Below are 21,349 nucleotides of genomic sequence, written 5' to 3'. Positions count from 1 at the left end.
AAAGTTGAGAAAAACAAGTGTTTTCAGTTTAGTCAGTCTGTCCATGGGACTTGTGCAGGACTCATATCCAATAATGCTGAAATAACTGAAAGAAAACTTTGATAATCACCAAGAGAAGAGACGTTGCGAGCCTATCCTTGTTTTATCGTTATTTCCATGGCAGGTGCTCTTCTGAGCTCTAATCTCTGGTCCCCCCTCGCCAATCTTTCACGAAAAACACCTGTCTAGCTGAATCCACTGTGAAAAATTTCCCCCACTCTATATCTGTGCCTAAATCAAAACGTGGATTCCATGAACAAAGCTTCTTTCTTAGAACTGCACGCCTGTGGAACTGTTCCGTCTGCCTGCTTCCCACTGGACTACAACTTGGATGTCTTCAAGTCCAACGTTAACAAATTCCTAATGAACCGCCCCCTTAAGTAAACACTTCATCAAATCTCCACACTAACGTAATGTACTTGCAATAACCCTTATCTCTGAGTGGCTTCCGGGCCTTGATAAGTGGTGATCACTAAAAAAAAAAAAAAAAAAAAAAAAAAAAAAAAGAGCAAAATGATTGCCCACTCCCCCCACCCGCCTTCCCAATGTGCGAGCCAACATAAAAAGAATGTTAAAGAGAGAACATTATTAACCAACTTCATGTCCACTAATTTGAAAATGTTATGTTTGTACCAAATACTTACTATCTTTCTGTTCCATATCCGGTATAATCAAGGCCCAAAGATACAGCAACAATTATTGCGGGGATTCCTGTAAAAAGAAAATTCATGGTTAGTTTTTTTTACGCAGGCGTTTCTTAAATACAGTTGAAATTATTCCTTCATATGTTGCTTTAGCACTGTCCTACTCAACCGCAGAATACGGCACAGAGACACACTCGTTTTGCTTATACTGTAAAGATTTACATCGAGCTCAGTAAGGCACACGGGACAACTACCAGCAACCTGAACCTGAAGTCATTCTGTCAAGTCGCGAATTTTTTGATTTTCACTACTAACCTATGACTTAGGCGTTTCCTTGATTTTCAAACTACACACCAAACAATGACAAAAGCTATTATAGCAAAGATAACGCAATTTGGGGCCACTTTTGACTGTTCAATCTATATTCAGCGTCATCATATTTGCCCTAGTTTCTTACTAAAATATAATTTTGTTGCTGCTACAGGGTAAGCTGATCTACCCATCTCGGCAATAAATGGACTTAACTAGGGACAATACAGTTGCTTCTAAACATTGTGGCAGTTAAGGCCCCAGAATCATGATGTATACTTCTGTACTATACTTTTGTTGTCACTTTTTGTTAATTATACCACTGTGTTTGTCAACACTGGTGGCGAGGGATTCAAGACTTACATTGCCAGAACAGTTGCATACACAATAAGTTTGACATATGTTCATTTGTAGTCTTTTGTTTTAGCATATTAAAATTTCTATTCAAACATATTTCTAAATTTTATTTTTAAAATTTCCCTAACTCTATCTGTGCCTAAATCTTCCATGAACAAAGCTCCTTCCTAGAACTATCCGCCTGTTGACCTGCTTCCCGAACAACTACAATATCATAGCCTTCATGTTCAAACATAAACAAGTTATTGTTAAACTACCACTTTAGATTCATTAATCCTGTCAATGGATTTGCAAACAAACATAAGCAGGAGTGTATGCTCGTTGCTGGAGATTTTGAAATACTTTCTTCCTGGCATATGCAATCAGAAGCCAGCTCTCAGTCATCTGACTGAGTTTATAAAACGTTAAGCTGACAACGCCCTCTTTCTTCCTAGATCTTGGACGGACAACAACTCCACGTGGAATGGACCTGTTGCCTCCAACTTCTTTCTTGGGACTCAACAAGCCAACACCTGGCCTACGGGTTCGGGGTTCGACTATGACGGAATACAAACAAGCGAGCATGGCTATCTCCACATGCGGTATACACACACACACACACTACTACTAACTTCTAGGAGACAAACCATCCAGCATGGCTACAAACCATAACTTCAACACGTATCCACTGAACATTTTCAACAGGCCTGTATAATTATGAACGTCTCTACACAGAAACCCTCTCAATCACTAGCCCGTTTTCTTCAACTTACTAAAAAAGATAACCAATAAAGCTATTTTTGAATGTTAGAATGAGATTTCTTTTCTCATCTTTATTTCTGCATTTTGCCGACTTCTGATATGATGGCGAACGTGCGACATTCGTCGATATCTTAAAATACCAAAACCCTTATCTTTGAGTGGCTTTCGAGCCTTTATAAGTGATAATTCCCTTGTAAAAAAAAAAAAAAAAATATTTAAAAAAAATAAAATAAAAATATGTTGCTTGGTTCAGGTAGAAATCTCAATATATTCTTCCAATAATCAAAGCAGAAAACTATGACAACCTCCAAGTCTGAATGAAATAAGTCTTTGAAATGTTACAGTCCATTTAGTAAAATGACAAGAGTATTTGCTAATGGGCTGGGAGATCAAGGTTCAATCCTTGATGGAGTCATATCAAAGACGAAAAAACAACAAAAAAAAAACAAATCTACTTAATATTCCCTTTGCTAAACACTCAGCATTATAAGAAGATGAAAGGTAAGCATTACGTGCTAGAAAACTACTTACACCTGAGAGTATCCTGTACCTCTACAAGGTCACCATTCGCCCATGCATGGACTATTGCTGCCATATCTGGATTGGAGCATCTACCACTAGCCTCTCCCTCTTGGATAGGGTCCAAAAAAAAGAGTCTTCAATCTAATAAATCCCACTTTATCAACTAAGCTCCAACCCCTGTCCCATCGCCACAATGTTGCATCTGTGCCTGTTTTACAAATATTTTAATGGAATGTGCTCTGATGAACTTATTGCATTTGTGCCCCCTCGACGTACATATCCCTGACAAACCCGATTAGCAACAAAATCTCACCCCTTCACTGTTGAGGTCCCTAGCTGCCAGAAAGCTTTCTACTAATAGTTTCTTTCCTCAAACAATTAGACTTTGGAAATCCCTTCCTGCTTTCCTGACTGTACTGACATGCAGAAGTTTAAATGTAATGTAAACCAACATCTTGTTAATATTTCCTAGGCATGATCCCAAATAGTAGCCCCTTACGTCTAAGTGGTGAGATGCCTTGTTAGGGGTGTGAACACGAGTAAAAAAAAAAAAAAAAAAATTGAGCAACCCTGGGAAGGGAATTGTGTCCTCTACACCACAATACAGTAGCAAATAAAAAGGGAGCCTTTGGATTGCACTTGACTATAGTCAACCTCATTACATTTTTTTTTTTTTTAAACTTTTACAGATATTAAACAAGCACAAATATGGATATATAAAAAAAGGATAAACATTTTGATAAGATAATGATAAAGATATTAAAGTAAATATCTACGTTATGAAATTTATGACACTAATAATACTAGTACCATACTTTAGGGTAATTGTGCCAACTAGCTAAAAGTGCTCTTTTGGCAACTACACATACAAAGCACTTTTTTTTTTTTAGTCGGCATAAATTACCCCTGGATTTGGTGCAATTATCCCAAAGTACAGTACCTCTGTAGGCATGATCCCACATAGTAGCCCCTTACATCTAAGAGGTAATATGCTTTGTTTGGAGCTAGAAACAAAATGAGGGGAGGGGGTGTAAGATATTTTATTAGTACATTAATAATAAACTTTTAAACATTAAATGAATGTACAGTAATTTTTTAAAATGGTGTTGTACTTACCGTAACCAAAAAGGTAGAAGACAGTTCTTCGAGATTCAGCCTCAAAGACTTCTATAAGCATAATGTAGAGAAGGATACCTTCCAAACACATCCAAGCAAATGCTACCAGGAAAAGATAGTGGAGTACACCTGCCACTACAGAGCATAAGATCTGTGAATGAAAAAATTGATTGAAACGGGGGGGAAAAAAAGGTGGAAGTTAGCGATGAGGAAAATACAGAGGAAGAGAAAGTGATTTTATTCATGTTAAATAAAATTAAAATATAGGGGAAATAGAGAAATTCTAAAACAAAGACGCGGCAAGTTTCAAAACAAAGACGCGGCAAGTTTCAAAACAAAGACGCGGCAAGTTTCAAAACAAAGACGCGGCAAGTTTCAAAACAAAGACGCGGCAAGTTTCAAAACAAAGACGCGGCAAGTTTCAAAACAAAGACGCGGCAAGTTTCAAAACAAAGACGCGGCAAGTTTCAAAACAAAGACGCGGCAAGTTTCAAAACAAAGACGCGGCAAGTTTCACAACAAAGACGCGGCAAGTTTCACAACAAAGACGCGGCAAGTTTCAAAACAAAGACGCGGCAAGTTTCAAAACAAAGACGCGGCAAGTTTCTAAACAAAGACGCGGCAAGTTTCAAAACAAAGACGCGGCAAGTTTCAAAACAAAGACGCGGCAAGTTTCAAAACGAAAAGAAATTAAAAGTATAAGGTTGATTAAAAAAACAAAAATCTACTGAAATAATTTTATTTAAATATGTAAATATGGTAATAAAGGAGGTTATTTGCAAATAATGTGGAGAAGTTTATTAAATAAATATAAAGTGATTAAAATGAAATAAAAATAGAGATTTTTTTTTTTTTTTTTTTTAGATGAGGATTGATAATTTGGATTATTCAAACTACTGTTCCCATCTTGATAGTTATTCTCAAGTTTCGAATGATGTGAGCAAGTCTTTTCAATCTCCTCAAATCTGTATATCTATAAAAGTGAAACTGTGTGTGTGTGTGTACCAAAACTACTGTCAATTTTTAGTCTACAGACCCAAGATTTGACATAAGATTTGGGAAAATCTTTTCAATCCGTTTTTGGCCAGAAATTTGGCTGTCAAGGTGTCAAAGTTCAATGATTTAACCTTTGAAAACTACCAAACTCCTCCGCCAATTTTGGGTCTAAACACTTGAAATTTTAGATGTAGGTTACTTGGACATGGATTAAACTTTAATTTGAGCCCAAAACAAATGTTAAGAGGTCAAAATTAGGGTCAAAGTTTAAAATTGACCCATGCAGTCTCTACAAATTACTCAGACAATTTTTGGTTTAAATATTTGAAATTTTACATAAAGTGTATTCAGACATAGGGCAAGCTTTTTTATCTGTTTTTGGCTGAAAATTTGGCTGCCAAGGGGTCAAAGTCCAAAACATTTGACCTTTGCGGTCTCTAGCAAACTATTCAGCCCTAAACATTTATAATTATACATAAAGGGTATTCAGACATGCAAGCTTTTTAATCTGTTTTTGAGCAAACATTTGGCTGGCAAGAGGTCAACGTTGAAAGAGTTGACCTTTGCAGACTCTACCAAACTCCTCCGCCAAATTTGGGTCTAAGCACTAGGCTACCTGGACATAGGTCAAACGTTTTAATATATACATATATATATATATGCACAAGTTATGAACAGTATACAGGGCCTGAGCAAAGCTGGGTTGAACTGCTACTTTATTCTAGAATTGTTTACAAGGACACAACAGATAAAATGCTAAGTGATAGGCTTCTGGAGGTTGTGGGTTCAATCCTTGGTAAAGGTGATAGTAATATAATCAAGATTTTACTTTAAACTTCTTTCCGATCATGGCTGACGGAAAAAAGGCAATCTAACCCCGTGAATTTAAAGGGTTTAGTAAGAAATTTCATACAGATTCCCAAATTGTACCAGACACACCTAAAGGTCAGAGGTTGCATCAGTTGAAATGTTTGAATAACATTCAAAACCACAGTCCAAATCATCCAAGTAAAAATTGAATAAAAAATACTTAAAATGAAATATAAACAAGCATATAAGAAATTGATAATCAGAAATATATATATATATATAGTGAATAAATGACAAAAGACTATATTCCAAAGTTCATGATGTTGACCATCTTATAATTTCAGTTGACATTTAATGTAGTGATTGATTTTGCATTACAAAACAGATACTGTCAAGACTTGTGAATGTCAACTGAATTAAAGGAATAAATCATAAGATGGTCAACATCATGAACTTTGGAATGTAGTATTGTCATTTATTCACTATATTGCTCTGTAATTACATTGAGTTTCTTAAATAAGGATTGGTATATGTATATTATAAGAAAATATTTCCACACAGACATAATATATATATATATATATATATATATATATTATTAATATAAACAAATTTACATTGTTGCAACACTAGACATGCTAATGTTTCAGACAAATGGTCAGTTAAACCGAGAAGTCCTCGTCAGGTGACTGAATAAATGATTGCTCTCCATAGAAGAAACAAGTTCTCAAACCAGTGCCATGACCAAGTAAATTTGATTATATTAATAAATATATTCGCTCTTCTTTTGAGCACTTTTAATAACCTTGTTGTATTCATTAGTTATCACTCTTGAATACCATTAATCTTGTGTGTGTGTGTGTGTGTGTGTGTGTGTGTGTGTGTGTGTGTGTGTGCACGTGCGCCTGTACAGGGAAATAATAAAAGCTGATAAAATAGAATACAAATAAAATGCAGTCTACAATTCATTGAAGTCTGGAAAAAAAAAAATAAATAAAATAATGGGGAATGGGGGGGTCTATTTTTAAAGATGATGACTAACTAGTAGCTATCAGATCTAACATTTTAAAGATATAAATATATGAACAAGCAGCCATGACATCACAAAAAGAAAAGAAAGGAAAAAAAAAAAAGCAGACTTTGTCCTATAAAAAGACCAAAAGTCACCCGTAAAAAATCAATTAACTTTTATTTCAAGATAATCAGTACTATTCAAAAAGTTGGAATAAAAAAAAAAAACCCTACTACTTCCCTTTTGTTTTTTTTAAAGTTTAATAAAAAAAAAACATAAATGCCTCTAATCATAATCTCCCTAAAATCTATGCACCGAAATGTGGAAGATGAAGCTTATTGTTGTCATCATCATAATGGGTACTTACTTTATATTCAGTTTGGTGGATGCCAGCTAAAAATACAATCTCTGCCAACATCAAGCTCAGCACCAAATTCTTGTGGATAGTATTACGCTCACATTGAAGATTTCTGAAGTGGACAAAAATTGTTCATTAATTTCCTTAATCTGTTTTTTCTTTTGATCCATATATATCTTCACTACGGGTCTATCGTTAAGGGGAGATAACTGCGGTAAAAATAAAACGAGTTGCCTCCCTTGGAATTAAATTTAAAAAATCTATATTGTTTTCTCTGCGATAGGCTTATTATCCTTTAAGTATATTTTAAAGATTTAACTATTCTGCATAACTATTTTTCAAGTATTAATTTTCTTAAAATTTGATTTATTATTAAATATCTTATTTCAAAAATTAAATTGCAACAGATTCAATTTCTTGAGCTTGACTTTTGGTCTCTTCAGAAAGACAATTACAACAAATGGAAGACACTAAAATGTACAGGCGACTCACATGAGTTTTTTTTTTTTTTTTTTTTTTTAAATCATGAAAGCCGGACATGCAACGTACATAAAGAAAAACCCACAAGACAGAAAACCACTTCATAAAATCCACTACATATGGATTGGTGTTTCCTTATGTTAAAGTCATGGTTGATAATGTGGTAATTTGCATATTATTAAGGAACCAAGCAATATCGAAACAAAATGGAAATGTAATATGTGCGGAGGAATAGCACACATTTTTTTTTTTTCTGTAGGAGAAAAATTTCCAAATTCTGAATTTTCAAACGCCATGTATAAAAGGGAGATAATTACGATTAAAAATATAAAGAGTTGTTGCCCTTGACAATCTTCACATGGCTGTCGATATTCGAAGAATTCTTCTAAGGAAGTTTTTGATAAAGAAGCTTTGTTTTTTGTTTTTCTTTTCCTGATTGTTTTTAGTTAATGTTTTTAATGTTGACACGGCACGAGAGATAATCTATTGAAATTCTATACTTTTATTTTGGTAACAATTATTTCCCCTTGTATCAGTATGTATTTTTGTGCAATTACTCTTTTAGGTAATTCTCCACATTCACCTCTATATGTAATAGAGTAATTTAACAAACAAAAAGAAAATTGCACAAAGACCTAATGTACTTACCTGCGAAAAACAGGAAAGATAGTACACCAAAAATTATGCAAACTCATCCAGTATCTTAGTTTTAAAAAAAAATAAAATTTTATCGATATAAGCTGTCTGTCGGCAGCCACTTTATTAGGATCATTGAACAAGGGACATAACTCAAACTAATTCAATCAAGGAAAGAGTTAAACCAACCCTGTTAAGAATGGCTTTCTAAACATGCATGGGTTGATTTTGTTTTATATTTATACTGGATGAATGTTCATAAATTTTGGTGTATTTTTTTTTTTTTTTTAACTTTCCAGGTAAGTACATAAAACGAAGTTTTTGTGCAATTTCATTTTTCAACATAAAAGTGAAAACTACTTTGAGTGACTATTACAAAACAAATACACCCAACCCTTAAAAGTATTAAGACAAAAATGCATTCAGAAATTTATGATTTTAATATTCGCTTTTGTGAATTATATGAACAGTTGCTCCTATTTTTAGCAAAAAAAAAATGTTGAGAATTTGGAGAAACATCTAATGGTTTGCGCTTCATTGTATATCAACATGTTTATATTTTGTGGTTTCTTCATTTTTTTTTTTTTTTTTTTTTTTTTTACTTATTGTTACAATCAATTGTTGAAAGCAGCCCCACCCAAATTCTGCTTTTGTGTGTTTTGTTTTAATGGAAAAATGTATGAAATCATTACAAGATACAATCCAGCATTAAACATGAGGTTCTTCTCTAAAATAATGGATATAACTTTTTATTTCTAACAAGTTTATGGAGAAATATCAAGGTTTTATGGTTTCAAGGCATGAATTGTCCCAAATATGTTTGAAGTATATGAAAAGTTGCTCCTCTTTTTAGAAAAAAAAAAAAATATGTCTAGAGGATTTTATTTTTGATAAAGTACAAAAACGTTACATAAAAATTAAAGAACGGAAATAATTTCTTTTAGCGGCAAATGTGGAATGCATAGCAATGAAGTTTGTGTACTTCTGCAGTTTCCAGACAGCGCTATTTTTTTTTTTTTTTTTGAACAGTAACATTTTCGCATCGTTCATAAACTATAGAAGTGTGGAAGTTTGTATATGAGAGTAAATACTTTGTGAAATTATGTTTGCACAGAATTTTTTTTTGTTTATTTGTTGTTTTTATAAACCCCCGTGTAATTTTACATTTTTTTTTTTTTTAAATAGCGTTTTATTTTCATGTTAAATTCTATTTTAAAATATATTTTGTTTATTAAATTATTAGGTAAAAAACAAAAAAAAAAACAAAAGAAACTCACCATGTTAAGAATGGGTTTCTAAAAATAGTATCATGCATAAACCGCAGAAGTACGGAAGTTTTTATGTGAGAGTAAATATTTTATGAAATTATGTTTGTATGAAATAATGATTTTTTTTTTTTTTTTCAATTGAAACTCGTATAATCTTCCATTTTGTTTGGAAAAAATTTTTTCCTGTGAATCACTTTTGGTACAGAAGTTTTTTTTTTTTACATTTTTTTTTTTTTTTCATAATTCGTAATAAATATTTTCTTGATCAAAAACAAAATTTTTGCTCACTCAAAAAACGATGGATATAAATCCATATATAAAATTGAACATACTGAAAAATTTAATTTTAATTTAAAAAAAAAAAGTAAAAATTGATTTTAAAACTGAAATTCCCAAAGTTCTTGGACAAAAAGCTCAACTTTTAGCAATAGAGCTTATACAAAAATGTATTAATATAATAATATATATATATATAATAAAATATATAATAAAATAAATAAAATATCTAGTAATAAATTTTAGAATATATATATATATATATATATATATATATACACACACATATATATAAACAAGAAAAATATGGGTGAGGTGCAGGAAGAAAAAGTGCACAATTTTAATAAAATTAAATTTTCAGTATCTGGTTCAATTTAAAGTTTGTTTTGTATTTAATGTAAAAAGAAATGACCAAATGCAAATTTAGAGTTTGAAATTATAAATCTGTTGCAATGTTAATTTTTATATATAATACATATTGTGAAATAAGAAAAAAAAGTGATTTAAAAAGGAGAAAGTCTGTGTTATTGTCATTTCTGCAGGATTGTTGCTGAATTTGCAATTTTTTATGTAAAATTTTTTAAACATGTAAGAGTTGCAAAGAAAAAGGTGAATATATATATATAAAAAAAAAAAGATTTGTTGCATTCTTGTTCATAAAGGTCATAAAAATAAATTCAGTCAAAGGTCGATATTATGCTTTGAGTACGTCATTAAAAAAGATGGATCATTGGGGGGAATACATTCATTATATGCTGATGAAAATAAGCTTTTATGATCACACTAAAGTGTACACATCACATGTTCTACAAAAAAAAGTTTCTGTTCATGCTTCTTACATAATGAATCATGCCATTTCAAGATACACAAAGAAAAATAAGATTTTTGTCCAGAATTCCCCCTATATTAAAAAAAAAAAAAAGAATCTGTCTAAAATCTGTACATATCAGAGATGAAACAAAAATACCATTTCAAAAATTATGTAAATCGATCAAGTAAACTTATTTTTTTATAAAGAAAATCTTTAAGCAGTAAATGGAAAATTTATAGGCATGACAATATCTAGTAGTAAATATGAACCGAGTTACCTCCCTTTGTTTCTTGACATTTTTCAAAATAGCATGCAAAACATTTTCTGTGGATATTCATAAAAATAAAACTTATTTAAAAATAAAGCTACTTGATTAATATACATGATTACTGGAATAGAATCTTTTTTGCTCCATCATGCAGATTTTTCTTTATTTTTGTTTTTAATAAAGGGGGAGTTTTTGGACAAGAACAAAAAATATATTACAAATTAAAATCATTTTTCTTTCCTGAAATACTTTACATACAATTTTACTTAATTATATTGTTAAATCAAAACTTGACACAATAATTTACATATTGAGGATAAAGAAAGAATTATGTCATTTTTATTTATTTTTTTTTGATTTTTAACAAGCATTTTTTTCCCCCTATCAGATTGCAAATATGCTGCACTCAAATTTGATTTTGCATTTGATGTGTAGACACAATGGCCTAGATAAAAAATGGCCACAGAGTTCTTAGAATTTGTCAAACAAGTCTTATAATTCTTGTCAGGTTGAAATCTAATTTACCACTGACCCTTGGAGGTGTGAAATCTAATGCGAATTGAATCGTTATTCACAGTCAATTGAAGGTTGGAGATTGAAATCCATATTTTGAACATTCTATGTTCAAAATTGAAAACAAAAACTCTTTGAATCAAAAAGAAACAAACTTTCCTCACAAAAGATTATCTTTATAATTTATATGTGGAGTGTGGATTTCTTTCAGTTTTGTACATAAAACTCAATTGCCATTTTTCCTTTTTAAGGCTTATGTGTTCACACATAACCAAGTATATATATATATATATATATATATATATATCTTTTTATACAAATTTTTGAATTTCGATTAAGTTTAAAAGGAAAAAAAAGTCATGCATATTTAAATGATTTATGCATCATCATCATCATCATGCAGATGAAAAGTCACATGACTAAAAATACTTAGTTCATGCTAAGTTCTGATAAAATAAAATGTATAAAAAGTTTTTTTTTTTTTTTTATTTGAAGACTAGCAGGAGTTCCCAACTTTGCTGATCATAAAATTCGCTTAAATATATTTTAATTCATGCAGATTTCATATTTATTGTTACAGATTCAATTCTCCATTGAATATTTACATATACATAACACTGATTTTTTTTTCCAAGTTAAAAAAAATTATAAAATAATGTTTTGGGTGCAATCAGCTAGAATCGAAACAAATACATTCAATACCTCAGTCGTGTTCCCTCATTTAGCACTCCAGTCACATTCACTACCATGTGAGCTAACCCGACAGATAAGTTAGAAAATTAAATCACTTTAAGCTATGAATTTGCAAATGCGTAAAACTAATAGAAACATGCCAGCAAGTGGAAATGAACATTTTGCATTTAAACTTGCTGATTTCTGTAAGAGTTATTCATCCATCCAAACAAAGATTTTAATAGCTATAAACCATCCTTAGTGTATGATTACTATTTCCTGTTAATTTCAGCGTTATGTGACCAGTAGTTTAAGTCTAGCGGGTAAATATTTACAGACATACAGACACACACATACATCCGTTTTATTTATATAGATTTGTTAAAAGTAAATCTGTGTTTTTGAAAGCAATATTTGTAATGAATGCAGAGCCAGAGGATTTTAGTACTAATGGAGGTAGTCATGAATACTGACAATGAATCATAAGTCAGTCCCGGAAATGATCAAAGTAATTTAAGATGTGGAAGCATCAAAAATATTAAAAAATGGCAGACGATACCGAGCAGGTGAAAGGTTAATTTAAGGTGAAATATTTTGGTGCTTATTTAGAATCCAACCTATTTAAAATAAAAAGTAAAATACAGAAAAATTTTTGCTGTACATATTCATCACAGAATGAAGAGGTCACATTCCAAAAATCGTGTAAATTTATAATTTTTTTCTTTTTTTTAGAGAAAATCTTTTTTTTTCACGATTTTTAGCAATTTTCATAGGAAATTGTAGCCATTACAAGATTTTGATCTGTGGTTTCAATTGAATTGTCTCCACCTTATTAAACATGGCAGATCAAAACATAATATATATATATATATATATATATATATACACACACACACACACACACACTTGATCGATTTTAGTGATTTTTTGGAATATGACATTATTGCTGCATGGTAGATACATCAAAGTTGTTTTAAAAGATTTTTCTGTATTGTTTTTTGAAAATAGGTGTGGTTCTAAATAAGCACCAAATTTCTTGAAGTCTTTCAAAGAAAAACTGAACGTGAAACCTGAAATGTTACTGACAGATAAACAAAGCCTTGCATAAAAATGAAAGAATGCATTATTAAAAAAACAAACAAACAGGTTCTTTGAAATGCAATAAGGTTTGTAATACTGAAGAATATTTCATTGTACCATCTTCCACAATATTTATTTTTTAGTGAACCAAAAAATGCCTGAAGATTTGGCAAGATTTTGGCAGGGTTTTTCAAATTCTAACTGTTTTGCCCATTTCCAAAACTGGCTTAAGATTTTCCATTAATACTTGTAACTGATTATTTAATGGCCTTGAAAACTATGATCAAGTTTTAGAGAATTTGGTTGCTGATTAAGATAATGGACTTGAATATGCATTTGCAATTTGTTTTTTGGTACTTTTGCAGAATAAAAACTGCTTTTCTCAGAATTTTCAGGGCAATTCACTTGAAACACAGGTGTCTAAATACTGAGCCAATGAAATTGCAGTAGCCAAGGTCACTAAAGAAAACATTTGCTATCATTGTCATGGTAACATTTATTGGGTGGGTTTCTACAACCGTTTTGCTTTATTTTTTTTTTTTAATTTTTAACTCCTTGTCAAAACTTCAAAAATGTAAAGACCTTGGACATTTTTATTTTTTTTGCATGTAATGCTCAATTCTTGTTTTTCAAACCGAATAAACATTTTACAGGAAATAAAACACTAAAAATTTATCTTTTTATAATTTATTTTTTTGTTATATATTTGTTTTTTTGACAACTTTTTTGTACTTCTGTAGATTGTGAAACACACCCAATCTTTCCTTAAACCAGTGATTAAAAAGGAATGTGTAAACATTTACATGAACTATGGCAAAAATAAAATGTGAGATACGTGAAATATAATTTCGTTTCTTGCACAAGCGTTTATTGAAATTTAGGGGGTTGCAAAATGGTAAAAAGGTTATGAAATGCTGATGTAGACAGGCTGTTGCAATATTTTGGGTTAATGGGGTATGATCCCACACAGTCAGACGATTCTATTTATAAACGATGCTGCTAAGAACAGACGAATCAAATTAATTCACGTTCTGCTACCAACCAATCAGAAACCAGAATTGCTTCATAAATATTGAACCTTTTCTGGAGCAATTTCACATGTTCTTTTCCCGGTTTTCGACACGGTAAGAATATTTTGTTCTGTGGAACTGTCTACTACAAACAAGTCACCTCCAAGGACTTGTGTTACAGCGAACCATCTGAAACTGTTCTGAAACTCAAAATGGCTTGCACTTCTAGACAGGCACACTAAAATACAACATTCACAGCAGATACTTGTCTAGACACAACTGACAACAATTTCTCTTATCTATCTGTGTCTAAAAATAAATGTAAACTCCATGAGCAAAGTTTCTTGCCTAAAACTACCCATCTGTGCTGCTTCCCAGCTGACTATAACATGGACATTTTCAAGTCTAATCTAAACAAGCTTTTGTTAAACTTTCCTCTTAAATAAACAAAACATTACCAAAGTTTGAGCATTACGGTGTTTTCTCACCGGCCATTTGGCACTTATTAACCATTATCCTTGAGTGGCCTTTGGGCCTTGATAAGCAGCAACCTCCTCCCCCTAAAAAAGGTACTCATAATGAATGGATGTTCAGCCCGAGGATTCTAGTACTTACGGTACAGAGTCAATAATCCCAGAAACAGCTGAAGTCATTTATAATTTTAAAGTCAGGGGAAAAAAAAAAAAAATGAAGGAAACTTAAACAGCAGTAGCATTGAAATTGAAAACTACTTTTGCTTTTGTCATTTTAGGATTGATTTTGATTCTCAGTACTGACTTATGCACAACCAATCATGGTGTTGTCTCACTGGCCACCTGACATTCATTAACCATTATCCTTGAGTGGCCTTTATGCCTTGATAAGCAGTGCCCCCTACTCCCACAAAAAAAAAAAAAAAAAAAAATTTAAAACAAAAAATAGAACGGATCAATTGATGTATAAAAATCTTTGTCAAATCGTAATTTCTACGTGATTGCGTGTTACTTACCTGAAATAACAGAAAGTGAAAAAGCAGCAGAATAAACTAATAATCGAAATGATGCAGCCAACCATGGTGATGATATACAGAGCATGTTCATGGTGAGATGGGAGCTGAAAAGGGAAAACAAAGCAGTTTTGAAAATACATGGATGCAAAGATTCCAGTTTTTCAAACTGTCATATCTGTTCAATTAATACAAAAATTTTATCGTCCTTTTAAAAACAAGGATTGGGCAGTCATTAAGCATAAAGCAATGTTCCAGCCTCTGCCATCAAACACTATTACCAAGCTTACAGTGTAAGTCCTGATGTCCTGGCGATTTAACATTAGAGTTTAAATTTTCTTTCTTTCTCATGATAATTGATGTTGGACTAGGGGTTGAATATCATGCTGAACTTTGCAACCGGGTATGAATCCTTCGACCAACAGTAATTATAGTTTCCTACACTGAAGATTATATAAGCCTGAAACACTAGTATCTGTAGGTAATATTTAAATAAAATAGCGAGTGTAATTATATATATATATATATATATTACACACACACACAGAGTGATGGGACGAATGCAATATTACCCCCACCCCCGATTTTGATAAAACTACTGATTCCGTACTAAATTACTGATTCTGATTCTTTATAAATCTCTAAATATTTAACTATAACCATGTTATTTTTCCTGATTACCATAAAAACGCATGTTAAACATGCATATATTTTCTTAAACGTAAAACCATACTTTTGGGAGTGGATGATATATAGATTTTAGTTTTACTGGTAGTTTAAAATTAACGATTTATTATTACTATCAGCTGTGTAAGATTTTGTTTTAAACAATCAAATTAAAAAAAATAAAAATAAAGGAATCGTTTCTGGCATCAGAAAATAGGCACACATTTTTCAGATTCCGATTAATAGTTCCTCCACTAATACAAGGCAAAAACTGGCAAAAACTTTAGAATCACTGTCAACTAAAGCATGTAGCTGTCTTGTTATATTAAAGATTTGTGATAAAGCAAAAACGTGGATCACTGTCTCTCTTTAGAGATTATATATATATATAAATCTATATAAATATAAATAAATATAAATCTATATAAATATATATATATACGCACAAGCTTGATTAAGCAATTAACTTAATATTGATTCTTTCACTTAAGTTTTTATTTCTTTTTATACGATTTCAAGAAAATAAAGGTTGAAATTTAATGAATACAAGTACATGCGGGTTCCTCATAACACGATTGGTTGGTTGAGCCACGCCACAAATATAAACTGGGATTTGAGCTGGGAAAGCTATCGGAAGATACACCATTCTAGTTTGAAAGTCAGTTTAAATATAGTTTTGATCTTTTCAATCCATGGTTTTTCTACTTAAACAGTGTTGCACGTGTCAGTCTCTGTAACCTGCCTTCTTCCAACTCCACCTCATGTTCCCTTCACATATTCCTTTTACACCTGTGGTATTGTCTCATTTGCATGGAGACGTCAAGGGTCTGCGTTACTCATGCATGATTGTCAAGTACAAAAGCAACTGCGAGATGCCATTTTTTTTTTTTTTTTTTTTTTTCCTTGACAAGCGACCGAACCTTACAAAGCACACGCACGCTATTTAGGTAAGTTGCCATTTTTCCTATATAAACCTCACACTTAAAGATATTACCAGCTCCAATGATGAACGTTTGTTCATTAAGGTGAATCACTAGATCATTATTTGGATACTGTAGTCAAGGTCACTTAGCTCTTTCAAACGAAAGAGCTTTTCACAAGATATATCAAAATTATTGAAAAGAAAAAAAATTCTTTACATACTTTTGATTGTCACAAAAATGAATTTATTGGATTCTAATCTGATGAAATGAAAATCATAGAAAATAAATTAAAAAAAAAAAAGATACCATAATTGCTGACTTTTTTTTAGTATTGATGGAGAGATTTTCCGTACGAAAATAAAAATCAAAGACTTACCTTTGTCCCTATGAAATCCATAAGTACAGCAAAACTAGTAAGATGGTTGCATTCGCAGGTTGTGTGAGTGTTATTTGTGGATAATAAAGTGCAACCTTCCGTTGACCAATGGCCATCCATTGATCTACAACAAGCAGAAAAATAAATTATCTTTACAATCTTATCTGCTTTAAAAGCAAATTCAATTTCTTAAAGACCAATTTTCTTTTCAAAAACAAAATATTTCAGAATTAAATTTTTTTATTTGGTGAGAAGTGTTAATGAAAATGTCTGTGCAAGAGAAAAAAAAAAAAGGAAAAAAAGATAGCAACTTACGATGTATAATCCCAGTAGACACATTGTGGATTTTTTGTAAGCTCCTCCTAAAATGGGCAGAAAATATATATATATATATATATTAAATAAAATATGACAAACAGTAAATCTTTGTCTAATAATACAAAATTTATGCCTGTTCTGTTAATATAGAAAATCTTGAAAAATATGAGGAGCAGGGAAAATAAAAAATTACCCCCTCCCCCGTTAGTATGCATGCGTGTGTTGTGCATTTCTGAACCGCACTTCTACTGAACCAGCATTACTTGAATCCAGCGAAAAGATAAAGAGGTTTTAAGCTTCCTTATCTTTTTGCAAAGAGTAGTAAAATGTAGTGATAATACATTTTATCTCTTCTGTCCTTGGACAGTGAAGAATAAATTCTAAGCTGAGGCTATTTTTATTTTTCGTACAAACCTAGAATCACTCTTTTGAGGTGCTGGATTTTTTCCACATTAAAAACGGACCTTGTATCTAACTACCCTTATGAGGTAGTCAATAGGAACTTCTTTTTTTTTTAAAAATCGCAATTTTACCCCAAAGAAGGCACAGTGCCACTTTGATGTACTATCTGGGACATAATTTGCAGGGATACTATGTAGGGAGTTGAGTAGGAAGATGTTTGTTTACATAACACTTGAACTTCTGCATGTCAGTACCATCATGGAAGTGGGAACCCAGGAGGGAATTCCAAAGTCTACCAATCCTAGGGTAGATACTATTGGAGTGGAAGGCTTTCTGGCATCTGAAGATTTCTGGTATGTAGGGGTGGGATTTTGCTACTTATCGGGTTTGTGGGGGGGTATTTACATTGAGAGAATATAAGAGCTTGTAGTTTGTTGGCACACCTACCATTAAAATATTTATGATTATCCACCTAAACTTTTTAAACTAATAAGTGTTATGAGCCTAGTATACCCTACTATTTAATTGACAGATGGAGCGAAAATATGGATTAATTCCCTTCACAAGACAATTAGTCAAAGCGATACTGTAGCCCTTACCAAACTTCAACATGGCATACTAAACTGTTTGCGTTAGATAAGATCACATTTTTATAAAAGGAGATAATCCTGTATAATAAAATAGGAATTGTTTCCCTTGATTAATTAATTCGTCACAGTTTACTGATAAGTTTCAATTTTTGTAAGTGTTATACAAATAAAGAAAAGGTATACCTATTTCACTATATAAGACTGATATGCTAATTACTCCCCCTCAATTGAATCCTCCCCTTTTTAAGGCAATTATATGCAAATAGCCCGAAATCTTAAAATATAAATAAAACCCTCCAAAATATTTAAAACTTTAGAGTGCAGTATTACTTTCGCATATAAATTTAACATAAAATGATCACTTAGATCTGATCAACTAGGTGGTAATTATCTGACTGAAGAGCATTTTTAAAAACATAGCCAATTTTTTTTTTTTTAAGGGAAATAAATTATGGGTTTCGTGAAAGGAGTAACATATAGGCATTTCTTTTATGCTGAAAAATAATGAACGCAGCTAAAAAAATAATTAACACACAGTTAAAAAAAAAAAAAAAAGTTAACATGCAGTTAAAAAATAGTTAACACGGTTAAAAGAAATAATTAACATGTATTAAAAAATACTTTTCTTGACTTCAAAAAGTAGGTACTATGGGTAAACTAACTGAACCATATGCTTATCATAACTAATAATTAATGTACCTGATCAAATTTTATTTGGTTTGCTTTGTTTTATGGCATATCAACCCATTTCAGGTTATTTAATGCTGAATCCAGTGATTTTGAAAAAAAATTTTTTAATAGAATATATTTGTTTTTTTTTCAAATCGGTTTCTATATAACCCATAGTTGGGACCCTAACAGGTACTACCACTCTGGGTCAGAGCGGACCTGGGAGCAATGGCAATTAAAGGGTGGCTCCACACTCCCCAAAGCCCGCAAGCTAGGGCCTAACCATCGGACATAGTTTAAGATCATATCCAGGACTACTCTAAAATTAGTATGAAAAAAATTAAATAAAAATGCTCTTCCTTAATCACAAGTGGCCTTTTATCTAAGAACAAAGTGTAGTATCTGTTCTGATGTTGCAGTTCATCTTTTCTGTCCTCGGTCAGAGAAGGAGAGATCCTTCTAGACTGAGAATTTATTTTTGTTCCTATCCAGTGTGGTCCCTTTTTTGAGAAGCTGGATTTTCCCCCACATTAAGAACCGGCCTTGTGTCTGCCTCATGGGGAGGCAAGTAATAGGAACAATCAGTACAAAAAATTTTAAAATAAAAAAAAAAAAAAAAAAAATGTGCGTACATACAAACATACTAAAGGTAATTTGTGGCTTTTTATATAATATAAAAAATCCATTTTTCCTAAATATCAATATTTCATTTATAACATGTTTTTCAGTAGTGAAAATAAAACTAACAAAAAAAAAAAAACACCCATCCAGAAACACAAACTGTGCTTAGAAAATTTGGAACAACTAAAGATAATAAATGTAGGTGATCAAGGGAAGCAATTCCTGTTTTATTAAACAGGATTATCTCCCTTTATGAAAATGTAATATAATGGTTACAAGCACGAACAGAGTGCAATAGAAAATATATGTTTAGTTATTAAAACATTATCTGCCCTGAAAATTTATAATTTTATGTTAAATTTATATGCAAAATCAGATTCCCCATTCTTCACTTAAATTTAGTCTTCAAGATGGGTACATGTATTCGCCTTCAAAAAAAAAAAAATCTCATTTAAAAAAAGAAGAGGGACTGTAAATTAACAAAACGTGCAACGTTGCAACACTTTTTAATAAGTAGAATTTTTAATACTTACTTGATTATGTTTTAAAACAAACACCACTGGTTTCTCAAGGGGAAGATAATTATGCGTATGAGTCATGGACACTGATAAAATCTTTGTGTTGACTTTCTGTACCGCTTCTGTATTTTCGGGGATTTCGGCAGCCAGGATCTCATTAGCATTCTCTTCCTGTTGTACGCTCAGTTGGGGAGTTTTGGAAAATTTCCCATGATGAATTTCGGAATTATCATAGTTTGATTTTTTTTCCGGTTCATCTTGTTCTTTGGTAATTTCTTTGAGTAATTCACCCAAGTTGTTGTAGAGCATACAAACCACGCGCACCATTCCTATAAGGATGGAAAATAGAAAAAAGTAACAGATGAAAAACGCGAGTAAAATAAAACAAAAAATAAAAAGTTTAATCTTTGTTATATTTGTTTGTCTATTTGTTCCACTTTTTCTCAGGAACTACTGTGCTAATCTGGGTGAAATTTTGTATTGACCTTTATGATAAGGTGCAGCAAATGAACTATTATGGTATTCAATGCACAGTTAGGGATTAGTCACTAACATACAATATTTATTTTAGAGGTTTTCTCAGAAACTACCGTGCTAATCTGGGTGAAATTGTGTATGGACCTTTCTTATAAGATGCAGCAAACTAAGTAATATGGTATCTATTCGATGCACAGTTAGGGATTAATAGAATACCACAGTTTAATTTGGTTTTGTTTATCTCCTCAACACCAGATTTTTTTTTGCATTGCAATCAGCCTTATTAAATACCTACATAACATTTTGGATACTCTTATAACTTCAGTGACTTCTCATTTAGAATTTTAGTGTAGCTGATTCTTATTGAGGTGTACAGTGAAATCTATATGTGTAGCTAGTCAGCTATTTGGACATTAATAAATAACTAATGTCAACTGCTTCGACCAAAGGTATGTCTCACTTGCGTGGAGCAATAAAAAAAAATTATTTAGCGAATCATTTAAACGAAATATAACTTACCGTTTTTAGAATTTGCAACCAAATTTTCTTTAGGAATGGTGATAAAATTTGAAGGTTCCCTTGAGGAATGTGTGTAGGGAGTGGATGGCAGTCTCATGTCATTTGTGTTACCGACTTCGGCGACAGCTATTTCAAGTTCTGCAAGAAACACAAATAGACAATCATTTTGTTTTCTAAGGAAAAATAAAAAATTAGTTATCCATTGCAAATACTTTATTTTAATTGTGAATGAAAAAAAAATTGTAGGAAAAACAGTTGTAATATTCATTTCACAATGCTTACGAAGAGTAAAGAGTCGATTTATTTTCAGCCAGATTCATAACTCGTTTCCCCACATTTTTTTCCTTAGTTCTTATGTTCCATGAAG

The 21,349-nt window shown here is 31.7% G+C and overlaps 1 protein-coding gene across 10 annotated transcripts in view; it reads right to left on the bottom strand.

Annotated features, from left to right (window-relative positions):
* Nucleotides 1-21,349, bottom strand: part of LOC145296756 (adhesion G protein-coupled receptor L4-like) — a 700,831-nt gene that overhangs the window by 67,488 nt on the left and 611,994 nt on the right. For all 10 annotated transcript variants that reach the window (XM_080142799.1, XM_080142801.1, XM_080142796.1 and 7 more), the window contains 8 exons: nt 20,983-21,120; nt 20,002-20,315; nt 17,184-17,230; nt 16,869-16,992; nt 14,907-15,010; nt 6,914-7,016; nt 3,729-3,879; nt 684-750 (listed from right to left, as the gene is read on the bottom strand). In XM_080142799.1, the coding sequence (XP_079998925.1) occupies nt 684-750; nt 3,729-3,879; nt 6,914-7,016; nt 14,907-15,010; nt 16,869-16,992; nt 17,184-17,230; nt 20,002-20,315; nt 20,983-21,120 (1,048 nt within the window). The remainder of the gene's footprint in view (nt 1-683; nt 751-3,728; nt 3,880-6,913; nt 7,017-14,906; nt 15,011-16,868; nt 16,993-17,183; nt 17,231-20,001; nt 20,316-20,982; nt 21,121-21,349) is intronic.

The sequence above is a fragment of the Euprymna scolopes genome, chromosome 17 (genome assembly GCF_053919585.1).
Source record: "Euprymna scolopes isolate OS-2025 chromosome 17, ASM5391958v1, whole genome shotgun sequence".
In the NCBI taxonomy this organism is placed as follows: domain Eukaryota; kingdom Metazoa; phylum Mollusca; class Cephalopoda; order Sepiida; family Sepiolidae; genus Euprymna; species Euprymna scolopes.
The sequence above is the reverse complement of the archived record's forward strand: the minus strand, read 5'-3'. Positions and strand labels throughout refer to the sequence as shown.